The following is a 24,424-nucleotide window of genomic DNA, read 5'->3' on the forward strand; positions in this document are numbered from 1 at the left end:
AGTGGGACAGCTTGTGCTGGACCCACAAGCACTGTATCCAAGCCACGGGCAGAAGTGAGTTTCATGCAGAGTGGGGCAGAGGCTGGGAGAGGTTGGTGGGAGATGTTTTGGAGGTGGGGTCATTTCTGGGCAGGGGAGGGCAGAACAGGGTGGGTCAGGCCTGGGAGGGGCAGGATCCATTGAGGCCTCCAGTCAGCTTGCACCAAGCTGCTCAGACTTCTGAGTAATCCCATAGGGCTGGCTGGGGTGTTATTTGAGATAAAGGGAAAAATATCTCCTTACCCTGAGGAGACCTCCATTTGCCTTATACCCTAACAGCACAGGCCAGGACTGGGCTATAGTATTAATAGAATTAATACTAGTAATCAAGTGTAATTACATTTGTCTCCTACCTTAAAAGTGCCTTTGTCTCCATAGATAGTAAATAGTGTAGCATCCTAACTAAGGGAGCTTACTAAATGCCTAACTAATCTAAAATTCAGCTATAATACACAAATTGCTTCACATACCCAGTTTGTTCTGTTCAAGCCAGGAACCATTCAACCAACTTTCCTGCCTCCTAACAACTGTCAAAGTTCAGTTAGAAACAAGTGGATTTAAACAGCAATTGTGATGTCATCTACCTGGCACCATTGTTGACCTAACAAAGGAAAGGCAGAAATGAAAGTTGAACTTGATGGTAATCGTTTACAGGAGCTCTTTGCCAGTGTTGGTGGATTCAACAGAAAAAGTTTCTAGCCTCAAAAAGAGTTGTCAGTTTCCAACGTGTGAATGTGGCATATTTAATGAGACTTTAAGTGGTTTAGGTATCTGCTCCTCTGATACTTGGATGAGGGTACAATCCTAACCCCTTATGTCAGTGCTTTCCAGCACTGGCATAGCAGTGCCAGTGGGACATGTACTGCATCCTGCAGTTGGGTGTCACTCACAGAGGCCTCAAAGTAAGGGAAGGTTTGTTTCCTTACCTCAGAGCTGCATTACCCTTATGTCAGTGCTGGAAAACACTGACATAAGGGGTTAGGGTTGTGCCCTAAGTGGTACAGTCCTATTGGATGCAGCCCTTCTGCTCTAGCTTTGGAAGCAAAGACATGTTAGTATTGCTGCTAGTTATGCCTAGGACATGTTTTCAAAAAATAATAGTTTTTAGAGTCTACCTGTCCCTGCTGAGTGGTGACCTGAGGGCAGGACCTGTTAAAAGAGGCTGCCACATATACACTGAAGGGGTCTGAGATGTCAGGGATGAATCAGGAAAGAGATCTTGATAGCATGAGGCATAGCTTTGCAGCAATTGTGAAGGAAGCAAATTCAACATCAGAGGTCATTAGGAAAGGGATCCAGAACACGACTACTAATATTACAGTGTCCTGAGCCCATGCTAGGTATGTACCTATGAGGTCAGATAAGGTTAGGGCATTGTCAGCATGGCTTTTTCTGTACCATTCTCGTGTACAGGTTCGGAGAGCCCAATCCTATGCAGTCTATTCAGAAGTAAGTCCACTTAGAGTCAATGGGGCTTACTCCCAGGAAAGTGTGGATAGGACTGGGCTGTCATAAAGCTGCAGTCTAGGGCTCTAGGCTGTCATCCTATGCATGCTTTCCTGGGAGTCTTCCCCACTGAACTCAGTGGGTCCTACTACCGAGTAGACACGCATAGATTGGGTTGCCAGTCCAGCCCATGCTGAAGGGGAAACTTGATTTTTGGCCAGTGCGGTGCCTCAACAAACCCGAGTTTCCTGAGGCGCAATTCTGTACACATTTCCCTGGGAGTAAGTCCTACAGCACACAATGGGCTTATGCCTGAGTAGGCATGCCTAGGCTTGGTCTGTGAACTAGCCTGTGCCGCCCAGCGGGCACGCGAAGGAGAGCGCCCAGCAGTGAAGCGCAGCCGAGGCGCCTCCCTTGGCAAGCGAGGGAGGCGCTGTTGTGATCCCTCCCCGCCTTGCTTTGTCGTCGTCGGCGTCGCTGCTCCTAAGCAGGGAGAAGCCCAGGAAGCGCTTGTAGTCGAGAGGCGGTAGGTGAAGAGGGAGGCGCGGAGGGCGCCCGTTCTCGCCAGTCGGACAAGGGCCGCCACGGAGGCGCGCAGCTTCCACCAGTTGCCCAGTGGTCGCTGCGCTGGAGCCCACGCCTGTGCCCGTCTACTCAGAAGTAAGTCCCATTATAGTCAGTGGAGCTTACTCCCAGGAAAGTGTGGCTAGGGTGGTCGCCTTAGGCTGCAATGTCATCCACACTTTCCTGGGAGTAAGCCCCATTGAACTCAGTGGAACTTGCTTCTGAGTAGACACGCAGAGGGGTGGGCTCTGAGTCTGGCGCTGCCAAAGTAAGGAGGGGTTTTGTGGCGCCTTAAAAGCCAGCGTGTTCCTTGCAGCACATGCTTTGGGGGGGGCTCATTGCTTCAGGGGGGGCCCCCATAGGAGATCTTCCACCCTGCTATCGCAAAGGGGTTTGCTTTCCCGCCCGCCTCTGTGAACGAAGGGAAAAGTGCCCCCCCCCCGTTTTCCTTCTCCCTTCTCAGGATATGGCCCTTGAAAGGCTGGTGCACTTCGACCAGCAAAGCCACTGAATGGAACTGCACTCCTGGATCAGTGGTGCAAAGCAGGTTCTTTAGGACACATTGGAATAGCTGTCTTCATGGGTAACATCCACTTATTTTGGGCTCCTGTGTACAGCCTACATACAGTGAGGTGGCAGAGACCCCTTCATTATGCCTGAGGCATGGTTCCTGTGCATAAAGGTGAGGGGGAGGCAGGTGAGGCAGAGCCTCCTCACTGGAGTTCTTCAAAAAGCACCACCACTGTGAGGTTGTGAGTGTTTGTTCTGAGCCTGTTCTGTCCCTGTTCTGAGCCTTGCCTAGGGATCCTATGCCCACTTTGTAGCTCATTAGTTCCCCCAGCTTGACTACAACTAGATCTGCCAATACCAGCAGGAAGCAGACCAGTTAGGTGGCTTGCCTGTAAGTCTACAGGGTCCCTGCTCTTCCAGCAGCAGCCCTTCCAGCTACAGCAGCTGCACCTCAGCTCTCCTCCACTCAGCAGTCTGTTTGAATAGTCCATTAGTTAGTGATCCACATAACCAGTCCAAAAGTCCAGTCCATTGGTTTGTTAGCAGAGTCGTGGGACAGTCTGTGAGTCAATAGCCAGTAAGTCAGTTAGCCGAAGGTCAGTCCAAAACACAGAGCCATAAGCCAGCCAGCCAGCCAGCCAGTCAGTCTGTCAGTTAGCAGCCCATAAGGTTAGTTAGCCACAAAGTCAGTCCATTCAGCCAGCAATCAACCCCACAAGCAAGTCTCCTTTCCTTTCTCCACTACAACCCACAAACCCTTCCTGCCCCAGTTTCTCTTTCTATCATTAGGGACCTCATTGCCTCTAGTGGCTGCAGCTGTGCAGCACACCATTTGCTGAAAAGCCCAGGCCTTAACCCTTAAAGGGACCACTGCTGACACCACATTCTACCTCCCCACCAGATCTTCCGTTATTCCAATACATCCACCCACTGCACATCCCTACCTTCCCTAGTGGTCCTGTCAATGCCCTGGTAACTATCTAGAATGCAGAAATGATCCAGGCTGTGTAATAGAAGATCATCAGGTGGATGATGTGGTGTTGGCAGTGATTCCATGTTTTGACAGCTGTTTGACAGCTCTAGGAAGGGCAGGGCTGGCTCCACAGCTGTCATCAATCAAAGTCAATGGAGACTGATGGACACCTGAGCTTCATTTGACCTTGATGGGACTTTGAATGGGCATGGACTGAAGGGATAGCTCACAGCTGAGCTGCATCTTGGACTTAACAAGGGGATCCAAGGATAAAAGTGGGCATTAGAAGGGAGTTGGAATATTTGGACATGACAAATTAGCATAACTGGCAGGATTGCAAGACAAATTAGCACAGTTGGCAGGATTGGCCAATTTGCACCAGCAATGGGATTTAAAGCTTGAGGCAATTAATACTGAGGGACACAGCTGTGTGCAAAGGAATGGACTCCTTTTGGATCTGGAGCCCCTAGTAAAGGACATGTACACTTCTGCTGTGATTTTGAATGCATGGAGTGTGTTGGGAATGATATAGACATTAATTATTGTACTTGTCCATACCTGGAAGTTTGGTAAGATTGTTTCCTTCAATTTGAGGTGGGGATAGTGCTACAGAAATAACTCTACCTGAAATGCTACCTGAAATGGGAACTGCTTAGGCTGAATGGGTTAATCTGCTGTTTAAAGGAACAGTATTTGGCTTATGCTGAAGCCTTGTCAAATGCCCAGCAGCAGATAAGGGTATTGGACTGTCTTAATGAGACTCTCTCATCCTGGTTGGCAGAGCTCAAGGAAAAACTTAAGGCAGAGGTAAGGGAGGAATGCAAGAATCCTAGCTGGTCTACCACATACCCGCATACATAATGGGTATGTGCAATCTCCTGATTTTAGAAATGGGCTATGTCAGAATGCCAGATGCAAGGGAGGTACCAGGATGAGGTCTCTTGTTATCTGGTGTGCTCCCTGGGGCATTTGGTGGGCCACTGTGAGATACAGGAAGCTGGACTAGATGGGCCTATGGCCTGATCCAGTGGGGCTGTTCTTATGTTATTATGAATGTTACCCCATAATATGAAATCATCTCTATTGTTTTGCTACTTTCAAGAATTCCAGGGAAAGAAAACAGCTGAGATTTGGAGAATCACAAAAAAAACATTCAGGCATTGGATAATTATGGAAAAATACACTGTACTAACAGTACTTGGAGAAGGCTCATTTGGGAGAGTTCTTTTGGTTGATTATAAAAATGGAAATCAGAAATATGCAATGAAGGAAATAAGACTTCCCAAGGTAAATATTACCCTAACTATTATTAATCCAGGTTAGACTGATTATTATCTGCCCAAATAGATGATCGTGGGGGTCACAGTGTGTGAATGAACTGTGGGTATGTCTGTTTTGGGTAAGGTCATGCTCCCCTGTAAGGATGGGGTTTGTTGCTTGCAAGAACCCTAATGTTGACCTTGTGTGTCTTGTAGCTTATTAAAGTTTATTAGGGCAGTAGCTATATATGTATAATGATTAGCAATATTGTTTGCAGTCAGTGTATGATACAGAGAAGTCCTGGAATGAATCCATTCTTTTGGCTAAAATGAAACACCCAAATATTGTCACCTACAGGGAATCATTTGAAGGTAAATATGCACATTTAAAAACTCGTATATATGTTGCATAGTTTTCTTTTATCTGTCCTTGTATAGTATACTGTTGAACTGTCTACATAGAAAAATATCCTTGGAACCCGCAATAAAATTTTGTAATATACCTCCTACTGCTTACATCAGTGGTCATATTTAGAACTTTAGGGCACAATCCTCACCAACTTTCCAGCATTGGGTAAGGGCAATGCAACTCCAAGGTAAGGGAACAAAAGTCACAGGGCCTCCGTGACTGCCCCCCAACTGCAAGATGGTGTGGGCTGCACGGGGGTGATGCGCACTGGGGGTTGAAATGCTAAAATTGCGGTGGTTACAAGTAATACTGTCATGTTATATACCATTGGATGTGGAATTTCCAGCAGAATGCAATGCAAAAAACTAGAATGAAATCTCTCCTATCAAATGTTATGGCCAAAAAAACTGGAGAATAAAAAATGCATGAAGCCCTATGGAAAGTGAAACTGAGCCATATCGCGCATTCATTCATGAGTAGGCGAACCTTTCCGTTGGAAAGGGCAGGCTGAGAGGAATCCAATGACACCAGAATGGTCCTGATCCAATGAATGCAGCCCCCAAAAACACCTGTGAAGGAAGCCCTCCAAGCAGATGAATGGAAAGTGAAACTAAGCCTCACAGTTGTGTTTACTCATGAGTAAGCAAACCTGTGTTGGCTGGTGGTCAGGCCAGGCAAAGGGGAATGTGAAGCTACCAGAATGGTCCTGATCTGATGGGACTGGAGCTCAACAAATGCTCCTGAAGGCAGCTTTCCCCCCCCCCCCGCCCTAAAAAGCATCAGAACAGGCTTCAGCTGATATGGTAAACTTTTTTGAGACTTGCAAGGACCGGTGGATCCTGAAAGTGATCTGGTTTAAACAGAAGTTTTTACTGGGTACTTACTGGGCACTGGGTAGGGCTGAAAACCTTAAACCTTACTGATTTTGGAGGGGGGGTGTTATTGCAGGCAGGCTACAGAGGAAATTCACTTGGTAGAACAGGGCTGGCTTCTGCTTATTTAATTGCTTTACTTTAATTATTTATACTTATTTATTTGAATTTGCCTGATGTCACTTCCACCATGACATCACTTCTGGTGGGTTCTGGACGGATTGTCATTCTAAAAAGTGGATCCCAGTGCTAAACGTTTGAGAGCTGCTGCAATAAGTTGTTAGTAAGTTGACACGCTGGGGGGGGGGGGGGAACCACTGTTTTGCCAAATCCCAAACCACTGGGCCTTGTAAACTAGTCCAATCAATCAGAGTTGCCAATAAGCCACGTTACTATCCAAAGTCAGGTTCTAGGTAGGTCAGTCCAATCAGTCAAGGTATCCAAATCAAAGTTCAAAGCCAAAGTCCAGTCACAATCCAGTCTGATTCCCAATAAACCAAGTCAGTCAGCCAGTCTCCTCTCCAACCTACACTCCTTCAAAACCCACCATCCTTTCTATCTCAGGTGCTCCTTATATCCTGAGGGATCTCCTTTAGCCTCTAGTGGCTGCAGCTGTGCAGCACACCTCCAGCTACCACCTGGGCCTTAATCCTGCATTCACTTAGAGCAAGGGGCACTGTGGACACCACACCCTATCTCCTCGGTAATATCTTCCGCAATTCCAATACAACCACTAGTGACCAAAATCACAGTTTGGAGGAATAATACTATCATGCTATATATCAGGGGTGTCCAAACATTTTGGCAGGAGGGCCGCATCATCTCTGACACTGTCAGGGGCTGGGGGAAAAAAGAATTAATTTACATTAAAAATTTGAATAAATTTACATAAATGAATTCATTAGAGATGGAACTTATATGAATGAAGGTTTTGCAGTAGCTCAAGGCCTATAAAAGGCCTTACATAAAGCAAAGCCAACCTTTCCTTTGCTGCCACTGCTGCATCACAGATGTGAAACAGCAAGCCCTTACCCCACAGCTCAGGTGAAAGCTCAAACAGTGGTCCTCCTGCTGGAAGCAGTTGCATCAGGCCAGCACGGGCTCCAGCAAGTCTCTGGAGGGCCAGAGGGAGACTTGCTGGATTGGCCTGATTGGGAGCCCCCAAAGGCCGCAAGTGGCCCATGGGCCGGGGTTTGGGCACCCCTGCTATATATCAATCGATGCGTAATTTCATGCAGAATGTGTTCTATCTTTGTTCTATCAAAAGGTACAGCCAAAAAACCAGTGGGGGTGGAGTGATGGTACATCACCACACCCACCACCTGGGGTGTTGCCCTGCTCACTGTGGGGGTTGACACGCTGGCATTCTGCACTGGGTGACGTGAACCCTAGTGACGCCACTGACACTTACCCCTGATTCTAATCTCTCTCTCACACATACACATGCACCTTGATACTATAGCTGCTAAGGATTCAAGCAGGCCAGTTTTCAGGGAATGAGGGGGGGGAGAGAGAGAGTGTATGTATGGGAGGGGAGGAATCGATGAAGGAATGGAGTGGTTGGATTGCAGAGAAAGGGACACTGTGTAGGACACCTTAAGTTGTCCTGACTTAAAGGCTCAAGTCAGATCTTGTTCGTTCTGCATTGTCAACTGTGTCACCAGGGAACAGTGGGGAACAACATCAATGTTGCACACCCAGGAAGCAGGAAAGGGATGAGAGAAGCAGTTGAAGAAGCATTTGGGGAAACAGTTTCTGTAAGACAGACTGCTCGTCAGTGGCTCTAGTATGCGTACATGAGAAGTATTCCCTGAAGACCATCTGGAAAGCACCATCAAGGAGCAAATCTCCTGGGGAAGATACTTTAATCCTTGCCATTAACCCTTAGCAAGCTTGGCTCATTGTAAAGCTTCTAATCAAATTCTGTTGAAGCAAACGTACAGTGTCAGTGTTAATTGTTGGGGACCAAGCGCTAACTTGACAAGTCCAGTTGCTATAAAAATTGCCCATGGTATGTTTTATTTTATTTACCAAATGGTAAAGGGGGTTTCAGCACCTCTTTCGCATTAAAGATACACTCAGCATTCTGACGATCCTGGAAGCCCACCTTATTGGACAATTTTGCCATTGCCTTTCCATTTAACTTACAAACTATATTACATCTATGTATCTTGGCAGTTCCCCATGTATACAGAAGACATTACCTAATGTTTGGGTGTCTCTAGTTTTCTTCCAAACAGATGAGCTTCAACCATCTGGGTTTGGTGTTGGAGGGAATGATAGTAAATCTTTTGTATACTAAGGGTGCTATTAATGAATTTTGTCTTCTCTGGCTATTAGCTGATGGACATCTGTATATAGTGATGGAATATTGTGATGATGGAGATCTAATGCAGAAGATTAAATTTCAGAAGGGAAAATTGTTTCCAGAAGAGATGGTAAGAACACATTACCAGGTTTAAACTATGCTTATCTTTCTCTATTTCAAAATGACAAATATCAACATCAATACACAAAATCTCCCAAGATCCTTTTCTTGGAGAATCCAGTTCACATATTCTCAGTGCATAATCATGGATTACAAGTAATAAGAACCTAGTAAAGAGAGATATTTGAAGTATAGTAAGAATATTTCACATTTGTGATTTGTTACTGACTGTTACTCAGTGGTAGAATAAATGTGCTGTCCTGTTGTTGCCAGAGTCCTTGCCCTCAGGACTCTGTCACAAGGTTGAGACCCTGAGGATTAACCCACCAAAACAGACACCAGGAAAACAGGAAAGGCAATTTATTGAGAGTTATGAGAAAAAATACTCTACAACTAAAAGTATGGAACAACAGTTATAGAATGGAGACCCCCAAACACACCTTAGAATAACAGTGAACAATAATGGCCCAGAATTAGGATGGCAGCTGAGGGGGGGGAACCCCTGAGGAAGAAAAAGGAAGAAAACCCCTATCTGGGTTTCTCCTTCTTAACTATCCCAGTGGCTCCCTCAACCTTCTCAAATGGCTGACAAGTAACTGACTGTTGGATCTGTCAGTTACTAGAACTTAGCAGAACTCCTCATAGCTGTAGTCCTCCTTCTGGATCTCTGCCAACATAAATTAACCCTTTCATAACATTCTCTTGTCACACTGTTTTCTTTTTGTCTGTATATTACTCGCAAAATGGAAAAAAATTTCATGTGCTATATCTTTTTTCCCTCCAGATACTTAATTGGTTTTCACAGATATGCCTGGGTGTGAAATATATTCATGACAAGCGTGTGTTGCACAGAGACCTCAAATCCAAGGTGACTGAAATCCCATTAATTACCATTACTATAAAATTGCTATACTATAAAATACGAGAAGGTGACATGGGAGGCTTGAGCGGTGTATGGCCAACAACATAAAGGGGAATAATAAAAGTTTCTTCAAATATGTTAGAAGCAGGAAACTTGCCAGAGAAGTGGCTGAATGATGAGGAAGGGAGAGATAAAAGAGGACTTGAAGATTACAGAAAAATTAAATGAGTCCTTTGCACCTGTCTTCACGGCAGAAGACCTTGGGCAGATATTGCTGCCTGAATGGCCTTTCTGACTAAGGAACTAAGGACTTAATCCTAACATGCTAGAGCAGGTAGGCCAGTGGGCCTGTGCTGCATCCAGCGCAAGTTTGGGGCCAGAACTGGCGCAACCCAAAGTAAGGGGAAAACTCTCCCCTTCCCCTGTGTTGTACTGCAGTGGCCCCAATGGGTCTACTTGGATCTACGCCACCTCAGGAGGTGGCGCAAATCCAAGTACACCAGAGCAGTCACAGGCTGCTCTGTACTGCTCAGGAATGGGGTCAGGATCTGGCATAACTGCCAGATCTTTGCCCCGCTACCCACCTGCCCTGTCCCTGGGAACGTCCACCATCCGTCTGCCCTCCACCCACTCCAGAACACCTCTTCCCTGCCCCCCCACACCACCCAGACCCTTGCATCAACTGAGCTCGGCCAATGCACGATTACCCCAACAGGCCTAGATCCAGTGTTGGCCTCCCCGACTCCTGAGTTGATGCAAACATGCCTAATGGCACGTATGCGACATCCCTGGGTCAGCACAAATTACTTGTGCCGGCCTAACTCGGGGGTTAGGATTGCTCTGTAAGTTGGGTAGAGAGTCTGTGGAACTCCTTGCCACATGGTGTAGTGATAGCATGTGACCTAGATGCCTTTAAAAGGGGAATTAGACAGATTTCTAGATGAAAAAGTCCATCGCATATTACAAACCATGATAGGTATGTGCAACCTCCTGGTTTTAGAATTAGGCTACCTCAGAAGGCCAGCTGCAAGAGATGGCACCAGGATGCAGGTCTCTTGTTGTCTTGTGTGCTCCCCAAGGCATCTGGTGAGTAACTGTGAGATACAGGAGGCTGGACTAGATTGGCCTGATCCAGCGGGACTCTTATATTATGTGCTTATGCAACTAGCCTTTTCCTACTTAGAAGAATGAAGAATCTACTAGTGGCTATTTGTGTGGATATTCGAACTGTGGATACAGGAAGGTGGGAGTGAGGGGCTACTGCATAGATGCTCTCCTTTCTGTTTTGTAATGCAGAACATATTTCTCACTCAAAATGGAAAAGTAAAACTGGGAGATTTTGGATCAGCACTTCTTCTTACCAGGTAAGTAAATACCATAGTTGGATTTTCAACTTAGTATTGCCATTCCTTTAAAAACAACTTTCTAGCTGCTGTAGAAATGTTAAGACTGTTGTTCCTAACATTATTGTGTGTGCTTTTTTTATATAAGCCCAATGGCATATGCTTGTTCATATGTAGGTACCCCATATTATGTGCCTCCAGAAATTTGGGAGAACACACCCTACAACAATAAAAGGTAATGATTAATCAGAGACTAAAAAGGTTCACTTTAATATTTTAGGACATTTTCAAATTAACGTATGCATAGTCTGGATGAAATAACTCAATTTGCATGCTTTGTTCCAATTTTGTATGGATTTTTGTGGAATCTGAAACTTGCAGCAATGAATGGTATCTAGTGTAGTGCTTTGGATGCTGATCTCAGCCTTCTGTTTTGCTGATGCTTTCTTCACTTTTTGTAGCCAACTACTTAGACATGTGGAGGAAATGTGCTGCCAGGGTGTGCCTGTGCTGCCATCCATTCCACCCTAATAGTCTAATACAGTGGTTCTCACACTTTTAGCACCGGGACCCACTTTTTTAGAATGAGAATCTGTCAGGACCCACCGAAAGTGATGTCATGACAGGAAGTGACATCAAGCAGGGAAATTTTTCGCAGTCCTACCCATTCTTACCCAGGCGTGAGTCCCACTGACTATCATTGTTAAAATAGGGGCCTGTTAAAAGTACAGATCTGTAATATTTCCCCAAATGCAGTCACACACCATGGCAGCATCTAAGTCTAATATATTAAAAATAAAATATTGAAATGAATGGGGACCCACCTGAAATTGGCTCGCGACCCACCTAGTGGGTCCCGACCCACAGTTTGAGAAACACTGGTCTAATGAGTTGGTATGTAGTACCTTTTCAGTCCGAATTGCAGGTCTGGCCTTTTTATGTGTGGATTTGGAACCGCAGATTCAGCTCACTGAAAGTTCTGAACCCATGATGGAGAACTGGACCTGAGCTTCTGGACACAGTTAGAGGTGTTCTCTGGTCATGTTTGGGAGCCCTTCTGAGGCCTTTGTAGGCCTCAGAAAGGGTTCTGGAGGAAAGGCACTTCTGGTTTTTACAAAACCGCCTCCAGAGGACTTTCTGAGTCCTACAGAGGCTGCACGCCTCGGAACACTTCCAAATGTAGACTGGAGAACATCTCCGGTTACGTCTGGAGGTCCTATGAACTGGACCCACGGATTTGCTTATCTGTGGGTTTCTGTATCTGTGCGGGATCCAGAAACATATCCCCTGCAGGTACCGAGGTCCAACTCTAATTGGGATTGTATCTTCAGACTCCATCAAACATACTGTGGAAGGAGGTAGGGGCTGTAAAACTGGGACAGCCTCTTTGCGCAGTTCTGTAGGTGACATAAACAGTCTGTGGGATACAAACTTGATTGTTCTAAGTTACCACATGCAGATCATCTAACCTATCTAGTTGCTTTTACTGTTCAGTCACTGTGTCCTCTTATTACAATTCTGCATAGCTGTGTGTAAACCTTAATTATTTAGTACTGTCAATTTTTTATTTGGGGCATTTACATGGTATTTAATTTGTAGAAAATGTGGCACTAACCGAAGGCCTTAAACCCTATTTTTCAAACTCCTCTTTCCAGTGATATCTGGTCTCTGGGATGCATTTTATATGAGCTGTGTACTCTTAAACATCCAGTAAGTACCATGTTTTATATTTATTATATCCATAAACCAATTCAGAGACCAGTCCTAAGTTAATGTTTCTCATCGAGAAGCCCACCCGTGACTTCTTGACATTATTGTGGAACTGCATATAACAAAAAACACAATGTGAGATTTTAAGTTTGTCTTTAAAAATAAATGGCTTGGTATAATGAAATGCACTCCTTTATTACTAATAAAGTAATAGAGAGTTACATGGAGAGTTTCAAGATATATATTGAATACTACATGTTGGACCTGATTTTTGTTATAGTGATCTGGTGGTGGTGAAGATCAAGGTTACTCCTTTGATAGATCATTACCTGGCAGGGTAATAGGGTAACCGAGTGATAGCAGTGCCTAACCTTTGCAAGGGTGGGAGATGTAATAATATGGTCCTTCTCCCAAAGGCTAATGGATCCACATGGCTTCCTGAGGACCTTGGGGATTTTCTTGCTATTGGGGTCAGTGACTCACCAACTGCTTTAGTTGACCTCTGGAATAGGGAATTAACTAGTGTACTGGTTTCCATACTTTCTAGCACTGGGACCTACTTTTTAAAACAACACTCTATCAGGACTCGCCTAGCTTTATGAGACTTCTTTAAAAAAGATATCTAGAAAGAAACTATTTATTTATTTACAAGTAATAAAAAAACCCCAAAAGATGCTTAAACATTTGTCTCCCTATATTTGCACATACTTGCAAACTGCAGGAGCTGAGCTCTTTGCAGGGCAATTAGCAGCTATATGATTTTTGAATAGCCTCAGGGCCTGAGGCAATTAGTTGCCTGATCTTTCCATCACCTGTATTCTCATTGGAAGCTCTGCTCAGCTGCTATGGGACCCACCAAAAATCAGGTCACAACCCACCAGTGGATCCTGACCCACCAGTTTGGGAACAACGGAACTCAGAGCCAGCCTTAGGAGCTGCAATCCCAATTGGAAATGCTTTTGGAGGCCCCCTCTAATTTTGCTTGGCCCCCCTCTACTAATTTTTTTAGCTCTTGAATAGAGCTAGACCAAGGGGAAAAAAACATCTTTTACTTCTGTGCAGGTGGATAGGGCTCCTGTACCTTTAGTGGTTGTGCAGAATAGGCACCTGGGAGGTCAGCAGGAGGGAGGGAGGGGGTGCATGCCCAACCAGCACTGCTCCCCAAGTCCAAGTGGTGATCATTTGCCCTCCTGAAGAAACCCTCTCTAGACCTATTGGTCTTGGATAACGGGTGTTCCTGTATTACCAGGTGGCAGTTGTGGTCAGGGAGACCTTTGCCTAGCTCAGGCACTTGTTGCTGTAGCAACAAGCTATGGTGGTCCATGCCATAGTGACATCTTGTTTAGAATATATGGAGCTGCTCTTGAAGATGGTGCAGAAACTGCAGTTAGTGCAGAATGCGGCAGCCAGGGTAGTCACCAGGGCTTGTTGGTGTTACACTAACTACCTATTCAATTCTGAGCCCAATGCAAGGTATTCACCTTTAAAGCCCTACATGGTTATGGGACCAGGATATCTTAAGGACCACCTTCTCCAGCATAATCCCACTTCTCCCCTAACACTAGCAACTAGGGCCCTGTTTAGAGTATCATTCTTTCTCTCAATACCGAGCTAAACAAACGCATCGGTAAAGCAGCTACCACGTTTTCCAGACTCACAAAGAGAGTCTGGTCCAACAAGAAGCTGATGGAACATACCAAGATCCAGGTCTACAGAGCTTGCGTCCTGAGTACACTTCTGTACTGCAGCGAGTCATGGACTCTTCACTCACAACAGGAGAGGAAACTGAATGCTTTTCACATGCGCTGCCTCCGACGCATTCTCAGCATCACCTGGCAGGATAAAGTTCCAAACAACACAGTCCTGGAACGTGCTGGAATCCCTAGCATGTATGCACTGCTGAAACAGACGCCTGTATTGGCTTGGTCATGTCGTGAGAATGGATGATGGCCGGATCCCAAAGGATCTCCTCTATGGAGAATTCGGGCAACGGAAGCGCCCTACAGGTAGACCACAGCTGCAATACAAGGACATCTGCAAGAGGGATCTGAAGGCCTTAGGAATGGACCTCAACAAGTGGGAAACCCTGGCCTCTGAGCGGCCTGCTTGGAGGCAGGCTGTGCAGCATGGCCTTTCCCAGTTTGAAGAGACACTTGGCCAACAGATTGAGGCAAAGAAGGAAGGCCCATAGCCAGGGAGTCAGACCAGGGACAGACTGCACTTGCTCCCAGTGTGGAAGGGATTGTCACTCCCGAATCGGCCTTTTCAGCCACACTAGACGCTGTTCCAGAACCACCATTCAGAGCGCGATACCATAGTCTTTCGAAACTGAAGGTTGCCAACATACATAATCATAGCCATATGAAGGCAAGGGGATGGCAGGAAGGTTCTGGGCTTTTTCTGTTGTGACACCATTCTGTGGAACCAACTTCCTGAAGACATGAGGACAACCCCCTCCCTGTATGGTTTCTGGCAGTTTTTAAAAACATTGATTTTGCCTGGTTTTGAGGAGATATTTTCCTTGTGACTCCTTTTTAATAACTATGTATACATTTAGTTACTCTGTGCTACTTTTATGGTTTTATTTTTGTTGTATGGTTTTTATCTTCTCCTTGTATCTTTTTTCAGCAATTTTATTTCTGTTCTTTTTTTATGTTAAATCTTTGCCACTTTGAACCTTGGAAAGCAGTTCATTCATCTTTTAAAAAAAAGTTCAGTTGAAAAAGGGACATTACTTACTATAGTAAGTACCTTGACATTTATGCTTGCATTTCATGCTGTTGCCTTAAAGGTAGGATAAAAGACTACTTTGGGAGCCAACACTGACTCTTAAGATGAGGACAAAATGGTACATCGTTGCTGCTCTGAAGCACAACATGCATTTGTCTCAGTGGCAAAATTCCCGTAGGATATTCCTTATATCTTCTAGACTGGCTTATTAATAAATCATTCACATGTGTTTGACCCAAGACAACATTAATGTGTAGTTTGTGTATAGTTAATTTTTGTGTACTGTGTCCAGATCTTTGAGGCATTTAATAAATAATAAATATGACTACTGAATTGTTTCTGTATTTGTTCAATTCAGTTTCAGGCAAATAGTTGGAAACATCTTATCCTTAAGATATGTAAAGGATACTACAATCCACTTCCATCCCACTATACTTATGAACTTCATTACTTGATAAAACAGATGTTTAAGAGGAATCCCAGAAATCGTCCATCAGCTAGTACAATTCTTACAAGGAACTGCCTATCAAAGTTTATCAGAAATGTTGCTTCAATTGAGGTACTAGCATTCTGGAAAATTGAACATACAGATATGTTTTTGTACAGACATACCAGTCTTTTTAAATAACTATTTTTAACGTTATGGTTTGAAGGGCATTATTGAACTAACTGTATTATTAAATACAGTTCAATAGTATCTAGAAGACCTTAACCTCACAACAGAGGGCTTAATTCTTAAATACTATGGCATGGATCCACATATGTGTGGCGATCTGCACACCCCTCAGGGTTTTTCTGACACTTCCTTTTCTTCCCACTGGAGCTGTGTGAAAAGTGGCTCCTGAAAGTTGGGGGAATTCAATGCAGCATGAAGCTCTGCCTTTGGGAAGAGAAATTAGCAATAGACATACACCAGCAAGTGGAAGTGCTTTATGCTTATCTTATCCTGTTGGCTGGGGATGGAGCTGCAGAGCATAGCAGCTCAAGGGCACTCTTACTGCCCTTCCCATGCATTCATTCACCTACATCTGCTAGTGAGTGTTCAAAATGTAAAACCAATCAATAATTACTAAGGAATGTGATAGTCCTCCAAGTGACCAATGAATGTCCTTAATTTTGAAGTTTAATGAATGATGATAGTGATACTAGATTAATGCAAATGATAATCAGCTTATATTCTTATTTTTGGATATCCAGTATATGCATTGGGGAGATGATCATTCCCATGTGATTGTCTATCCTGTAGGTTCTTTATTTTGCATATTCACTTTGACATATACATGTTTTCCATTATTGAAAAAAATTGGTTTTTACTCACAAGAAGGAATGTGCTTTTTGATAAATCAGCATTCTATCTCATGACTCACAGCACATATATGAATAGAGACTCCTCACTTTAAGAAAACCCCTGGGTCTGTCTAAAATGGCTTGACTAGGATGAGTCAAGTCCACATAGAATGAGGGATATCTACAGCAAAGACTTGGCCTTCATAAAAGAAAAGAATAGATTGATAATGGCTAGCACTCTGCTAAATTTGCTATCTATATACCCATTTGTCAAGTCCCCACACAACCCGTGGCCAAGTGGTTCAAGGGGCTGGCACCAAGTTTTCTACCTCTGAATTGGCCAACCAGAACAGTGGAGACTGGGTCAATCAGAAGTCCATAAAAGTTAGTTGTCTAGTTAGTTGTGCACTGAATCATCACAGCATGGAATATAATGGGTCAGTTACTGGTAGTTTTCACAGCAGTTATTTTGTTGTTATGCTGGCAAATCAGATAAAACATTTGTTTACTAATTAAAACATAAAAAGTAATTAAATTTTGCTTAGTTCTGTTAGCCAGGCACAGAGATCATTTGGACAAGTTTCTGGAGGAAAAATCCATTACAGGGTACAAGCCATGATGTGTATGCGCAACCTCCTGATTTTAGAAATGGGTTATGCCAGATGCAAGGGAGGGCACCAGGATGAGGTCTCTTGTTATCTGGTGTGCTCCCTGGGGCATTTGGTGGGCCGCTGTGAGAGACAGGAAGCTGGACTAGATGGGCCTATGGCCTGATCCAGTGGGGCTGTTCTTATGTTCTTATTGTTCTTAAACTATTTAAAGGAGGAACAACATACAAGAAGCAAGACGAGCAATTTAGGACCAAAGGCCGTTTCCAAGCATTTCACTGACATGAGATTGCAGAAAACAGACTTGGATGAAATAGGTAATTGTTTGTGGAATTCCGCAATGATGTGTTAACTGATATGTTTCTGATAAAATCTTTGGGTTTTACATCAGTGTGGGTGATCTGGGAATTGCTCCTCTGAGTTTTATGAATGATCTCGAACAAAACCAAACAATAGTAGAAAAGTCAGTACACTTGTTATGGCGGAGGCCTATTTGAAAATATTTGAGTTATTTTTGAAGTTTACAAATAGAATTTAAACTTAGGTCTGGGTAAGATTCGTTTATTTACTTCCACTTTTCTCTCGAAAGGGCATCCAAGCAGCTTACAGAACCATAAAAATAGCATTAAAAACAGTATTTATATACAGCTTTTCAACAAAAAAGTTCACAGAAACTTACAGAAAAAAATCATATAACTAAATATCATGGAAATATGATATTGTCATGGCTGGAATCTTGTGTTTAAAAAAATCTCTTTGTTGGGGATCAGAAACAACTAAAGACACTGATCAATATTTTATTAGGGAAGAATGAAGCCTCAGCAGAGGCTGCTTTACCAAATCCTCACAGACGACAGTGGGAAAAGGGAAGATCTAATACACTGATCAGCGTCTTGGAAAATGCATCTTTACTGTCTTCCAGTATTATAGACAAGGAAGATACAAGTAAGATCAGATTCAATATTTTTATTTATTGCCAGCACTGCTCATTTATATGCACACATTTCTTTTTTTTTGCTCTATTTATGATAAACAAAATTGATGTACAATATAAAAAACTAAAAATTCAACTGAACAACTCAACCAAGAGCCCAATCCTGGGCTCGGCTTCGTGCCACTGGGCACTGTCACAAACGTGCTGTAAGGCATATTTGTGAGCCTCACTGCCAGGCTACCGCCCATATTAGCCCAGCACCAGCCGGTGCTGGGCTAGTGCCAGGCTAGTGCGGGGGGGGGGGGGCGCCCAGCCTCCACTGCTCGGCAGTCTCACAGACTGCTGAGCTGCAGCATGGTAAGCGGGGGCGTGGAGGAGGGTGGATGGGAGGCAAGGTGGGGGCGGGGAGAGGATGGGTGGGAGGCGTGCCTGGGGGAGGGAGCAGGGAGGCAGGACGCGGGTTCAGTGGAGCTCAGCTCCACCGGATCCTGTTCGTTCATAGAGGGCTCGGCGCCCTACACGAACGGCTTTACTTTACTGCCAACCTTTTGGTAGCCCGAGGTGCGCAGGATCCAGTGGCAGCTGTTCTCGGTGCCGCTGAGGCTGGGTGCCCCGGACAGCTCAGGATTGGGCTGCAAATCTACTAATAGAAAAAACAAACAAAAAATATGTATAACCATATATATATATATATGGTTACCTTATCATCTAATCCAAATATCAGGAAATATAATATACGTCTTCATCTGCACTTCTTATATAATTCTTTTCTTAACTTATCAGGTAGTTATTTATCCTCAATTACAGGTTTAGCCTCATTATTCTTGTGGGTTCCTTTCCAAGCACTCATGTGGATGGCAAAAAACGCACTATAGCAAATCAATTTAAAAAACAAAGTTTCTTTGCTCCAGTGATTTAAAAACAGCCTTGATGACCTTTGTAATCTAAGATAAGAGACATTAAGAAGACAATCCATTAATCAGTCCTCTTCCAAGCGCCTTTGCTTCACTCAGTCCCTCCCTTCACCAATGCAAAGTGATCACCTTTCTTTCACTGCTCAGGGGGAAGGCAGGGGTCACCTGGAGAGAGAAGGATTGATGGATTGTCAGCCAGCTGCCCTCTCTCTCTCATATTAGGAGGCTATTGTTAAAGTCTGTTCAGTTTTTTAAACTGATTTTAAAGGGGTGCATTTTTCTCCTCTAGGGATCAGCACATTCCTTCTCATTTGCAGTGGCCATTCATGAGTCAAATCCATGTATAACGAGGCTGGACCTGTATTTCATTTCTCTCTAATCCTCAAATCCAGAAATTATATCACTTTTTCTCTAGTATGCAGAAAGTCAATGGTTTCCCATTGTTCATAAACGTTACTACTGACTTTAAGTAAAATTGTTAACTTATCAATGCCCATGATCTTTATTCACCAATCTTCAACTCTCTGTTTCTTTCTCTTGCTTTTTTTTGTTTTGTTTTGGTTTTTTTTGCCTGATTTCTGATATAGACTAGCATGGCTACTCCTATAGTTTATCTAAATATTTGGTTTATTCAAGGTAAATTTTGTATTTCCACTGTTTCCTGTGATTTCTTCTTTGTTTTTGTACATAGGTGGTGATGTGAGAAAATACAATGACAATATCTCCCGAAAGCAGTGGAACAAAGACCCGCCTGAAACTTTAATGAAAATTCTCCACAATGCTGATATTAGCTTAGCCTTTAAAACATACACAATCTACAAAGCAGGTAAATAGCAATGTAACAGCTATCAGCATTCTGAATGTGTGAAACTGCATACATGTGCCTTGTTAGGAGTTCCATTCCAAAACCCGACCCCACCCTGTCCATGCAGCTCATCCTTTAAAAAAGTCTGAAAAGTGAATACCCCAAAATAGCTTAGCCTAATATGTTGCAGCACAACCACTATGTTTTCAGGGCTCCAAACAGCCTTGAGCTGTCTGCAGCCTCTTCCTGGTCATGCAGGACTCTCCTTTTGTCCAATGCGTATGCAAGGTTTTTTCCTTGCTCAGGAAAGAAAAGAGTGAAATTCACCCTGGCCTCCTATCAGGATAGCTTCCCTGGCCTCACCACCCTCCTCTTTGCTTTCAGGGGAGGGGTGCTAGAGAAACTCTCACTTACCTGTCTTTTTTCCTACTTGGAGTTCAAGATGGTGTACATGAGTTTCCCATCCAAGCACTGACCATACCTAGGCCTATTTAAAGTTCTGTTTGCAAGGATAATTCCAATAGAACTGCATTTATTAGGTGTGATTTCCAAGTATATAAATTTCACCTGAATGAAGTTTATAAACCCATAACTTGGGGAAAACCTGAAGACTGCTAGTTTGCTTCCATTCAGATATAATAGGAAACTACGGCTATAGCAAACCATGAGGGGGTGGGCATCTTGTGTTTGCAAGTGTGAAGGAAGTGCATGGGCCCACTGCACATTCCTAAACTGCCAAATCCTGGTTTAGATCAGGAATTATGACACCTAAATTGCCTCGGATCAAATAGGTTTGTAGATTTTTAAACAATACAAAAAGTGGGATAAAGGAACATAACCACGTACATGAGCGCGCTCTGTGTGTGTGTGTGTGTGTGTGTGTGTGTGTTCTATATTGCTATCGGCTTCTTGGGGAAAAAACCTATTTTCTATCCTAAGCCTAATTTGATGTGATGTGCTAAAAAAAGTACTGTGTATGGGGAAAATGGGATCCTTAAGACAGGATTATGAGTAGCGAAGGTTAGTTTTTGCTTAAAAAAATTAGCAGACAGATTAGCTAAATGTGCATGGTGAAGAAGCTATAATGCAAATTCATTGTGACAAAACTAAAAGCAAGACCCTTGAAAAGACAGAAAGATGGGGTAAATATCTCCAGATAATGAAATCGGGGGCAAAACAACTAAAGTTTCATCACCGATGCAAAAGCCTGCACTGCATGAATAAGAAAAGAAAAGAAAATGAAGAGTAAACCATGATGGAACAGAGTACATTTCTTTTGAATTTTATACTGAAGCTCTTGGTTTTCTAATCTTTGAAAGGGAAACCCTGAATGTTTCTGTTCTTGTTTTGCTAATGTTTAAGCCTCAGATGATCTACTGAGAGGACCACTTGCTGAAGAAGTCAAAACAAGTGATGAAGTAGATGGTGAAACTGTTATGGAGGATACAGAAAGACTTGAACCTAGATCGGATGAAGAAGACACGTATGTTCAAACACAGATTGAAACTTTATACTTGAAGTTTCTCCAGCTTTGCTATACCTGCTCCCAAGTAAACTTTCCTTGTATAAAACTTAGCTTTCTACAGTTCATATCATTTTCCTTCATCATTCACTTGCAAAGTTCCTATGTTTTTAACGTAGGGAGGATCTTCTGTAGGGTAGTGAGGTTTCAGATTCCACTTATAATTGCAGCTTCCAATTCTTTTTTGATAAGCTATTCCTGATATGTAGGAGATCATCAGGTGTGGTGTGGAATACATCTAGCACTGCAACTGGAATATGTGCACCAGGAAAGTAGAAATGTCTGTGTGTGGAACCATATGTGGCATATATAGCTCCACTTGTTGCAACTGGTCAGTTCAGTTTCTGGATCTGAGGTATGTCCGCAACTCAAGATTCCTGTGCTGGTATTGATAGTCAGAACACTCAAATATTTGTACAATATTCCATGTGTCTGTACATATGCTGGAATAGAATGATAAAGCTGAAGAGGTATGAAGGAAGAAACTGGGAGTGTTTAAGAAACTGAGTAAGGAGAAGACAAATTATTTTCAAACATCTAGACTTGCTATAAACTGCTGTGTCACTGAAAGAAGTGTTGGGTATTTGTTTTTCTGTCTTCTGTTCCATCATAGCTACAAAGTGAGTTTTTAAATTGTATTTTAAAATTTTGTTATATGCCACCTCCAACTGAGAGAAGCAAATGACAAATTTTGTTTTAAAATACTGATACTTTACAAAATCTTTTTTTATAGGGACTTTGAAGCAGAAGATGATCCAGATTGGGTTTTTGAACTGAAAAGGATGACTACAGTGAAGTGACAGTGAAATAATGGAACTGGAGAAACAAATACCATAAGATATATCTGATCAAATCAGAATTTTAATACCTTAATGCAAAACCTCTGATTACCAATTACTAATTGGCAACTCATTTTTAGAAAACAGTTTGAAAGTCAGTAGAGGCATGTTTAGGTACAAACCCAAAATTCCATATGAAGTTTTTGACAAACCAAAGACAGTAGCTGGGATGGGGGAAAAGGGATTCCCATTTTCCATTAAGCATTATCTTCCTACGTTTGCTATAATTTTGCACTAAACTGTCATAACTTTTGTGCAACAGTAAGTTTGTTTACTGATTCAAATAAGTCAATAAAAGGTGGAATAGAAACCTAATGTGTAATATTCTTTAATGTTTTTGTATAAGGCACAAGTTAACAATGTGCAAGTTTTTTAATTGGGCTGAATTGACAGATGTGACTGATCTTCATATATAATGCCGGTCATGCAGCCCTCAGTCACCATAATGCCTACTGACTGAAAATGCAAGTTGATTCCAAAAAACAAACAAAAAACCCTTATTCCATATATTCTGGTTCACCCCTTGAGATAAATCATGGGGGACCCTCCTATATTTGCCACTGTTGAATGAAATCAGGTAGGTGGCAACAAGTGGTAGTGTATTTTCTGTGGTGGCATCGCAATTGTGGAACTCTTTCCCCCCCCCCCCCACTGCCTGTAGCCTCCCTAATGGTTTTTTGGAAGTGTTTGAAATTTTTTTGGGGGGAGCATTTCATTGTAGTTGGGGGGGGTTCTGTTGCTCGCTTGAGTATTGCCATCTTATTTGCTTTGGATTGCAGTTTGTACCTGTGCTGCTTTGTATTTTATGTGGTGTTTTGATTACTGTTTTTATGCTGCTGTTTTTTAAAATTTTGTAATGTATTACAAATTTTATTGTAAGCTGCCTTATACACATCATTGCAAGAGGGAAAGGAGGAGTAATTGTTTAAATAAATATTAAGTGTTTTTGGCTGTCAAGGCACCTAATTCTGTCAATCACTTTTCAAAGCCAAATAACTTTATTTCTCAGAGTGCTACAAGCCTCTGATGTTTTTACCAGACCATCACAGCTGTGCCTCTGGAAGTGATTTATGACATTAGAAGTTGGCTTTCATTTAGAGAAGTGCTTCAGGATCCTCAGTATGACCTTTTTTGTAATATACCATCATGTTTATTATGCTGTTGGTTAATAGCTAGACCAGCCATTTTCAACCAGTGTGCTGTGAATGGTCCCCAGGTGTGCCGTGGGAATTTGGGAGAGGGTCATTTGTTATTAGGGCCATTGGGGGATGTGAGTGTGCACAGCACAGTGTGCCTTGTCAATTATTAAAAAACTTATGGTGTGCCTTGAACATTTTAGTGCCTTGTCAATGTGCCATGAGATGAGAAAGGTTGAAGATCACTGAGCTAGACTAATGAAGATTAAAAAACAATCCTTAATTGGTAAATGTGATGTATATATTTGAAAATTATGCACAATTAAAAAAAAATTTGCATTCAACCTTTCTGTTTATGGGGGAAAAAACTGCACATACAGCCTACCCCCCCCCCCATTTGTAGGTGGAAGCTTCTTTGAAGGGGTGGGTATTAGGAGTGCAGGTATCCTCTGCTCTAGCAGCAGTGATAGGAATAGGGGCCCCTGGAAGGTTTCATCCATTACCTCCAGGGCTGAACACAATGGCAAGGAAGAGATCAGCTGCCTGGCCCCTCCACTGCCTAGAGCAGGGGTGTCCAAAGTTTTTGGCAGGAGGGCCACATCATCTCTCTGACACTGTGTTGGGGGCCGGAGAACAAAAGAACTAATTTACATTTAAAATTTGAATAAATTTACATAAGTTTACATAAATTAATATACTAGAGGTGGAACTTACACGAATGAATGAAGGTCTTGTAATAGCTCAAGGCCTATGAATGGCCTTGCACAAAGCAAAACTGGTCTTTTCTTTCCTGCCGCTACTGCATCACAGACTGCAGACATGCCGCTACTGCATCAACAGCAAGCAGTGGAGGGAGCCCTCATCCCACAGCTCATGCGAGAGGTCAAACAGTCGCCCTCATGCTGAGAGCAGTTGCATTGGGCCAGTGCGGGCTCCAGCAAATTTCCAGAGGGCCAGAGGCTCATTGGGGACTGGGGTGTCCCTGAGGGCTGCATTGGGAGTCCTCGAGGGCCGCAAGTGGCTCAAGGGCCGGGGTTTGGGCACCCCTGGCCTAGAGAACGGAGCAGCTGCAGCAGGCTTGCCTCCCCCCCCCAACAAAAATCTGCTTCAACTGCCACATTACTCCTGAACAAGATAAACTAGTGAAGGCACATGCAGGAAGACTCCTGCGTTGTTTTCCTTTGTTGTTGTAAGCATTCCCATAAAGGTCAAATGAAGCTCAGGTGTCCATCAG

At 43.3% G+C, this 24,424-nt stretch overlaps 1 protein-coding gene across 3 annotated transcripts; it reads left to right on the top strand.

The window, feature by feature from the left end:
- Positions 1-1,932: 1,932 nt before the first annotated feature.
- Positions 1,933-22,685, top strand: NEK3 (NIMA related kinase 3). 3 transcript variants are annotated; one of them, XM_066639654.1, is made up of 14 exons: positions 1,933-2,011; positions 4,635-4,819; positions 5,070-5,163; positions 8,413-8,510; positions 9,285-9,368; positions 10,659-10,726; positions 10,854-10,940; positions 12,361-12,415; positions 15,504-15,704; positions 17,255-17,357; positions 17,845-17,985; positions 19,580-19,714; positions 21,056-21,176; positions 21,949-22,685. In XM_066639654.1, the coding sequence occupies exons 2-14, from the start codon at positions 4,703-4,705 to the stop codon at positions 22,013-22,015; spliced, it is 1,371 nt and encodes a 456-aa protein (XP_066495751.1). In that variant the 5' UTR covers positions 1,933-2,011; positions 4,635-4,702; the 3' UTR covers positions 22,016-22,685. The 3 variants fall into 3 exon arrangements, with proteins under 3 accessions (XP_066495751.1, XP_066495759.1, XP_066495766.1); XM_066639662.1 differs by lacking the exon at positions 1,933-2,011 and adding an exon at positions 2,023-2,145; XM_066639669.1 differs by lacking the exons at positions 1,933-2,011; positions 5,070-5,163 and having other exon boundaries at positions 4,735-4,819.
- The last annotated feature ends 1,739 nt before the right edge of the window (positions 22,686-24,424 follow it).

The sequence above is a fragment of the Tiliqua scincoides genome, chromosome 1 (genome assembly GCF_035046505.1).
Source record: "Tiliqua scincoides isolate rTilSci1 chromosome 1, rTilSci1.hap2, whole genome shotgun sequence".
In the NCBI taxonomy this organism is placed as follows: Eukaryota; Metazoa; Chordata; class Lepidosauria; order Squamata; family Scincidae; genus Tiliqua; species Tiliqua scincoides.